The following is an 8,045-nucleotide window of genomic DNA, read 5'->3' as shown; positions in this document are numbered from 1 at the left end:
GGATGGACGAAGGGGAGAGTATCAGCAAGGAAATGGAGCCCTTTCCTGCATGGCGGGGGTGGAGAATCCTCCAGCTGGCCCAGCTGCAGGTTGCCTGTCTCAGACCTCAGCTTCACCCCACCCCTGCTGTTCTCACCGCCCACCCCCTCCATTTATCATCACACTGAGGATACACTGCTAGGAAACAGCCTGCTGAGGCCTCCTGGCTCCTTGGCCTCTGGCCTCTTGTCCCTGTAGCCTACATGTGTGCTAGGAGATCAACAAGCACAAACACAAAAGGAAAGTTGTGTGGGGTTCCTGTGGAGCTCACTCTTTCCGGCCAGGGTGGTTTCTGAAACGGCTGCGTCTGGTTTCTGCTGAGCATCTCTTTAGCTTCAGCTCCCTTCCCAGTCCCAGCTTGCAGTGCAGACGTTTTCAGAGATCCAGAGTCATGTCTGTCTCTATTCTTTATTTCTCCCTTTCCCCTGCGTGTCTCCCTTCGGCACAGGGACCATGTCGAATGGTACAACGTCAGGACCCGTTTCCTCTCCCTCCCTGCCTCCCACCCCATCCCCCGACTTCAATATTTTAAGACATACTCAAAATTGGGCCATGAGGGCTCTGACCCTCTCCCGGCCCCCCACCCCCACCCCCAGATCGCTCACCTACACTTCTAGCTTTCTACTTGGCTGGTAGAGGAGACTGGAATCTTCCTCAGCTGGCTATAAGAGCCCGAGGAGCAGAGGTGGGTGGGGGGTCTGCTGCCTGGAAGTTCAGGCTTGGGTGGTGGCGGGGGCTGGCTGCAGGGTGCTGGTTGCCCTCCTTGGTGATGACGATGGAATGCTGGGTGGAGGAGGAGGAGGAGGAGGAAGCATGTCTGCCCTCCCTGGCCTGGACCTTGGGAAGGTAATGGACCACAGCGTTGAGCAGCCGGCCCCGGAAGCTCGGGCTGAGAAAGTTGTACAGGATGGGGTTGACGACGCAGTGGAGCATGGAGAAGCAGTCGATGATGTCGTAGAAGAAGTAGAGCAGGTGGGCCAGGTAGCAGTGGAGGGCGATGTGGGTCCCGTGCAGTGTGATCAGCAGCAGGGTCACGTGGTAGGGCAGCCAGCAGATGACAAAGACGGCAATGTAGGCACACACCAGCAGGCAGTGGCGCCGGCCCTCGGGCTGTCCTGTCCGCCGAAGCCGGCAGGCCGTCAGCACGTTGAAGACCGCAATGAGAGGGAAGGGCAGCAGGAAGCCCAGGACGGTGGTGGACAGGGCCACCGCCAGGGCCCACGTGCTGTACGTTTCAAAGGGCGCCATGAAGAGGCACATGGGCTCAAAGCTCTCCACCAGCCGGATGTGGACCACCTCGGGCAGCGGGATGAGGGCCGAGAGGACCCAGACCCCGGCACACACGGCCCGCCGCCCTCGGTGCTGGTGGCGCTGCCAGGAGGGAGAGGCGTTGGTGAGGGTGACGTAGCGGTCGATGCTGAGGCACACCAGGAAGAAGATGCTGCTGTACATGTTGGCAAAGTAGAAGTAGTGAGTGAAGCGGCAGGAGAAGCTGCCCCAGAGCCAGGTGTAGTCCAGCGTGACCTCCAGCATCCACACGGGCAGAGACAGGACGATGCCCAGGTCGGCGATGGCCATGTTGAGGACGTAGAGGCGCAGCAGCCCTGCGCGGGCCGCCCCGCGCCAGTTGACGCAGATCACCAGGAGGTTCTCCACCAGCCCGACCACGAAGACAGCCAGGTAGAGCACGAAGAGGGCCACTCGCTTGGTGCTCTCGCTGAGCTCCATGTGGCACTCGGGCAGGGTGTGGTTGAAGAAGTGGAGCAGTTCCGTCCAGTTGTGGATCTCTCCCGCCTCGCTGGCGGGCGCCACGCTGGGCCCCGTGGCCGACATGAGGACCAGCGAGTGCCTAGTTGGGAGAAGGGAGGGTTGGAAGAGAGAGGAGGCCTCGAAAGCAGCCTGATGTTCCCAAGGTCGCAGGCCACAGGGGCCAGGAGGCTTCGGGGAAAGATTCTGCGTCTGAAGAGGCAAGAAAGGGAAGTGTAACATTCAAACCGTGAATAAACAGCACACGACTCACTGCTGGCTCTAACCCACGAACAGAAATATTTTGTTAAGAGGTCTCAGTGGTGGGAGAGACCAGAGGCCAAACGCTTTCTCCCCGGCCCGGCCAGTCCCGCGCTCCTCCAGCCCAGGTGGGCTCAACCTCCACTTCTCTCCCGGCGCTTCACCCTTTGGCCCTTTCACACAGGCCTTCCTTAGGGGCTCTTGCTCTGTCTTGCTATTTGGGACACACATACACAAACAGACACAGACACACGCACACACCTCCAGTCCATCCCTGGGAACATCTGTGGATCACGCAGGAAAGCCAATCGTCTCCAAACTCCACTGCCTTCTTCCCTAAGAGAGGGCAACACTCACCTGAGTTTCCCTGTTGGGAGCACGTCCGCAGCTCTGGACTGCTGTGGAGCTGCGGGGAGGCTGGAGGGACCGTGGCCGTGGGGCTGGCTTTGCTGCGGGCTTCAGGGCCGCCCTTCTCATCCGGGAAGCAGTATCACTGGCTGAGGCTCTGTGGGAGAGGGTCGGGGTTTTTCCTGCCTTCCCCCAATCCAGTTAGAGGGGAAGTCACAGCGAAACATCCAGTGTAGCGGTGACAGGGAGGAGTCAGGCTGCAAGCGTTAAATTCCAGACTCCTGTGGCTGTGTGAATTTACCTCTTTAAGCCTCAGTTCTCTCCTCTGCAAAATGGGACAGCAATAGTATCTACTAATATGGGTGTCTGCGAGAATTAAATGAGCCATCAAAGTGATGTGCTAATGCTTTACGTATGTATGTATTTTCCACCCGATAAATGGGATTGGCGTCCCACTCTCCCCTGTCTGTCTTGATGCCTAATGAAGCAGAACTGGATGGGGGTGGGAGGGCTAAAATAAATCTGAAAATTATTCAGATGTAGTCACTCTGGCTCTTTTGCTGAATGGCCACCCCTGCCATTCCCCCAGCCTTCACTTTGTGATTTGAGGTGAGAATCTGGAGAGAGAGGTAGACTGGATGTGGGTGGGGAAGGGGCTGTGTCGAGCTTCGGGGAGACTCCTGGATGGGGAGGGGAAGGAGAACAGCATTCTCCCCCCTACAGCTCATACTGCTCTGGCCAAGTGTGGATGAGAGAGAGAAGAGAGAGAGGGAGAGAGAGAGAAGAGAGAGACAGACACCAGGCTTCTTTCTCCCTCCAGGCCGAGGGGAAGGCATGGAGCCCCCGGATTTGTGTTCTTGGTGAGCATCAAGTGTCAGCAGAGCGTCCTGCTTCTCAGAGCTCTTTCACCTCAGTTAGTCATTTGATCCCTGAGGTACCTCTGTGGGGAGGGAGGATGGGCTTCCTTATCCAGAGACGTTGCCTGTCTCGCACAAGCCGCACAGCAGCAGCAACAAGAGAGCAGAACCGCCTGGAGCTGGGCCCATGTTTTGTAGGCTGTAGGGCCAGGGGTGTGCTGGCTGGAGGGGATTAACTTTAATTGAGGTGAAATCCCTATGACAATATTAACTATTTTAGAGTTTACAATTCAATGGCATTTAGTATTCACGTTGTTGTGCAACCACCACTTCTATCTAATTCCAAAATATTTTCATCACCCCAAAAGAAAACACCACACTCATTAAGCATGCAGTCTCAAGTCCCCTCTCCCCTCAGCCCCTGGCAGCCAACTGGTAACCACCCTTCTCCTTTCTGTCTCTATGGATTTACCTATTAAGGATATTTAATATCAGTCAAATCATGCATGTGACCTTTGTGTCTGTTTTTTTTCACGTAGCATAATGTTAAAAAATTTTTTTATTGAAATATAGTTGATTTACAATGTTGTGTTAGTTTCTGGTGTATAGCAAGGTGATTCAGTTTTATATATATATATATATATATATATATATATATATATATTCTTTTTCATATTCTTTTCCATCATGGTTTATTATAAGATATTGAATATAGTTCCCTATGCTATACAGTAGGACCTTGTTGTTTATCTATTTTATATACAGTGGTTTGTATCTGCTAACCCCAAACTCCTAATTTATCCCTCCCCCACTGCCTTTCCCCTTTGGTAACCATACATTTGTTTTCTATGTCTGTGAGTCTGTTCCTGTTTTGTAAATAAGTTCATTTGTATCATATTTTAGATTCACATGTGATATCATATGATATTTATCTTTGTCTGTCTGACTTACTTCACTTAGTATGATAATCTCTAGGTCCATCCATGTTGCTGCAAATGGCATTATTTCTTTCCTTTTTATGTCTGACATATATATATATACATATATACACACACACATATATATACCACATCTTCTTTATCCATTCATCTGTCAATGGACATTTAGGTTGCTTACATGTCTTGGCTATTGTAAATAGTGCCGCTATGAACATTGGGGTGCATTCATCTTTTTGAATTATAGTTTTATCCAGATATATGCCCAGGAGTGGGATTGGTGGATCATATGGCAACTCTATTTTTAGTTTTTTAAGGAAACTCCATACCGTTTTCCATAGTGGCTGCACCAATTTACATTCCCACCAACAGTGTATGTAGGAGGGTTCCCTTTTCTCCACATCCTCTCCAGCATTTATTATTTGTAGACTTTTTTTTTTAACATCTTTATTGGAGTATAATTGCTTTACAATGGTGTGTTAGTTTCTGCTTTATAACAAAGTGAATCAGTTATACATATACGTGTGTTCCCATATCTCTTCCCTCTGTGTCTCCCTCCCTCCCACCCTCCCTATCCCACCCCTCTAGGTGGTCACAGAGCACCGAGCTGATCTCCCTGTGCTATGCGGCTGCTACCCACTAGCTATCTATTTTACGTTTGGTAGTGTATATATGTCCATGCCACTCTCTCACTTTATTTATAGATTCTTTTTTTTTTTTTTTGCAGTAAGCGGGCCTCTCACTGTTGCGGCCTCTCCCGTTGCGGAGCACAGGCTCCAGACGCGCAGGCTCAGCAGCCATGTCTCATGGGCCCAGCTGCTCCACGGCATGTGGGATCTTCCTGGACCAGGGCACGAACCTGTGTCCCCTCCATTGGCAGGTGGACTCTCAACCACTGTGCCACCAGGGAAGCCCTGTAGACTTTTTAATGATGGCCATTCTGACTGGTGTGAGGTGATACTTCATTGAAGTTTTCATTTGCATTTCTCTGATAATTAGCAATGTTGAGCATTTTTCATGTGCCTATTGGCCATCTGTATGTCTTTCTTTTTTTTAAGGATTTGTATTTATTTTAAAAAGTATATTTATTTATTTTTGGCTGCGTTGGGTCTTCGTTACTCTGCGTGGGCTTTCTCTAGTTGCGGCAAGAGGGGGCTACTCTTCGTTGCGGTGTGAGGGCTTCTCATTGCGGTGGCTTCTCTTGTTGCAGAGCATGGGCTGTAGGCGCGTGGGCTTCAGTAGTTGAGGTGCGTGGGCTCGGCAGTTGTGGCTCGCAGGCTCTAGAGTGCAGGCTCAGTAGTTGTGGCTCACGGGCTTAGTTGCTCCGTGGCATGTGGGATTTTCCCGGACCAGAGCTCAAACCCATGTCCCCTGCCTTGGCAGGCAGATTCTTAACCACTACACTACCAGGGAAGTCCCTGTATGTCTTCTTTGGAGAAATGTCTCTCTCGGTCTTCTGCCCATTTATTATTATTTATTAGCCGTGCCATGCAGCATGTGGGATCTTAGTTCCCCCACCAGGGATCAAACCCATGCCCCCTGCATTGGAAGCACAGAGTCTTAACCACTGGACCACCAGGGAAGTCCCCTTCTGCCCATTTTTTGATTGGGTTTTTGTTGTTGTTTTTATTGAGTTGTATGAGCTGTTTGTATATTTTGGAAATTAAGCCTTTATTGGTTGCATCATTTGCAAATATTTTCTCCCATTCTGTAGGTTGTCTTTTTGTTTTGTTTATGGTTTCCTTTGCCGTGCAAAAGCGTGTAAGTTTGATTAGGTCCCATTTGTTTATTTTTGCTTTTATTTCTATTGCCTTAAGGGACTGACCTAAGAAAACATTGCTACAATTTATGTCAGAGAATGTTTTGCCTGTGTTCTCTTCTAGGAGTTTTATGGTATCATGTCTGAACATTTGTCTTTAAGCCATTTTGAGTGTGTGTGTGTGTGTGTGTGTGTGTGTGTGTATGGTGTGAGGGAGTGTTCTAACTTCATTGATTTACATCACTTAGCATAACATTTTTGAGGTTCATCTGTGTTGTAGCCTGTATCTGTGCTGCATTCCTTTTTGTGGCTGAGTAATATTCCATTGCATGGATATACCACATTTTGTTTATACATTCAAGGAGGAGATTTTTTAAAAGTCTGCTAATTGACTTTTTAAATTGTGGTAAAATAAACATAACATCAAATTTACCATTGTGGCTATTTTAAAGTATACAGTTTAGTAGCATTAAGTGCATTCACATTGTTGAGCAACCATCACCACCAGCCATCTCCATGGAAGGGGATATTTTAATTTTCAGTTTTCTTAAAGCCTCCTCTAGAAAAACTGTTTCTCTACTCATGACACTTCTGACACCAAATGTGTAGAGTTTTCTCCCCAAAACTAACCAGTTTTCCAACTCTCCAGACATCAATTGGGTGTTCTGTAATTTAATTCAATTCTGACACCAACCACCTGGAGTTAGTGTCCGACTCCACAGGTTTAAGGACTCAGTCTCACAAGATATTCCTCACTTCAGATGCAATCAATGGATTCCCCTAGGTACCCACACTTCTGTCCAACGTGACTGCAAAGACAGGTGTTCTCACAACCCCCCTCCTGGCAATTTTGATAGTTTGCTTCTGCTTATGTTTACTGTTTTATTATAAAGGATACAAATGAACAACCAGATAAAGAGGTACATAGGGTAAGGTCTGTCCTTGTGGAGTTGGAATGCACCACCCTCCTGGCACTTGAATGTGTTCACCAACACAGAAGTTCTCTGAACCTCATAGTTTAGTGATTTTAATGGAGGCTTCATCACATAGGGGTGATCAATTATTAATTTAATCTCCAACTCCACTCTTCTTTCCAGAGGATGGTGGGAGTGAGGCTGAAAATTCTAAGCTTCTAATCAAGGCTTGGTCTTTCTGGTGACCAGCCCCATCCTGAAGCCATCCTGGAGCCCACCAAGAGTCATCTCATTAAAACAAAAGACATTCCTATCACCCAGGAATTTCCAAGGGATTTAGGAATTCTGTGTAAGATGCTCCTATCACTTGCATCACTCAGGAAATTACAAGGATTTTAGGAGCTCTGTGTGAGGAACTGGGGGCAGAGACCAAATATTTATTATGTCACACTTCCACTCAAACATCAGATCACTTCTAGGTCAAGAAATCTGTCATGATGAGCTGTGACTATGTAAAATGTGTGTGTGTGTGTGTGTGTGTGTGTGTGTGTGTGTGTGTGTGTGTGTGTGTGTGTGTGTGTGTTTTGCCATGCCTTGTGGCCTGTGAGATCTTAGTTGCCTGACCAGGGATCGAACCTAGGCCCCTGGCAGTGAAAGCACCGAGTCCTAATCACTGGACCACCAGGGAATCCCTAAAATGTGGTTTACTTTGATTTTTCAGACAGTTCTACTCTCTCTGTTTAGGATCTCAGTTTCTATCCTATGGCTATCTCTTTTCAGTAAGGAGTCTTCTGAGAATTTTCACTTCCTTCTCCATGCCTTTGACCCATGCATATGGAGGCTCTACTGGACCAAGCACCCTCCAGAAAAACCCTAGTTCTGGCTTCTATTCTCTCTACAGGGACCACACATTCTGACCCATGGTCATTTCCATTCCTCTCAAGACTGCATTTTAGCGGCTCAGTCCTGGGTCTCTGAATCTTCTACCCAGGACCTTTTCCCTCCCACATGGAGATGTCACCCCCTGCCGCCTTACCTCCACCTGCTCCCCAGCCCTCCCCACGCCCTCCCCCGCCTCCCAATGTGTATTTGCAGCAAGAGGAAGTGATGGTGGTTCCTTCTGGCAGAGGCACAGAGGGAAAGCTGCTCCCTCAGGAAGGAATGAGTGATAACTCTGCAGTTTTCA

At 48.8% G+C, this 8,045-nt stretch overlaps 1 protein-coding gene across 2 annotated transcripts; it reads right to left on the bottom strand.

The window, feature by feature from the left end:
• Positions 1–428: 428 nt before the first annotated feature.
• GPR182 (G protein-coupled receptor 182) lies at positions 429–2,611 on the bottom strand. 2 transcript variants are annotated; one of them, XM_059080478.2, is made up of 2 exons: positions 2,404–2,611; positions 429–1,998 (listed from the first exon to the last, which is right to left on the bottom strand). In XM_059080478.2, exons 1-2 carry the CDS (start codon positions 2,521–2,523, stop codon positions 694–696), a joined length of 1,425 nt encoding a protein of 474 aa, XP_058936461.2. In that variant the 5' UTR covers positions 2,524–2,611; the 3' UTR covers positions 429–693. The 2 variants fall into 2 exon arrangements, with proteins under 2 accessions (XP_058936461.2, XP_066865628.1); XM_067009527.1 differs by having other exon boundaries at positions 2,308–2,506.
• Positions 2,612–8,045: the final 5,434 nt, after the last annotated feature.

Source organism: Kogia breviceps, chromosome 12 (assembly GCF_026419965.1).
Source record: "Kogia breviceps isolate mKogBre1 chromosome 12, mKogBre1 haplotype 1, whole genome shotgun sequence".
Taxonomy (NCBI): Eukaryota; Metazoa; Chordata; class Mammalia; order Artiodactyla; family Physeteridae; genus Kogia; species Kogia breviceps.
This window is presented reverse-complemented; position numbering and strand designations above follow the sequence as displayed.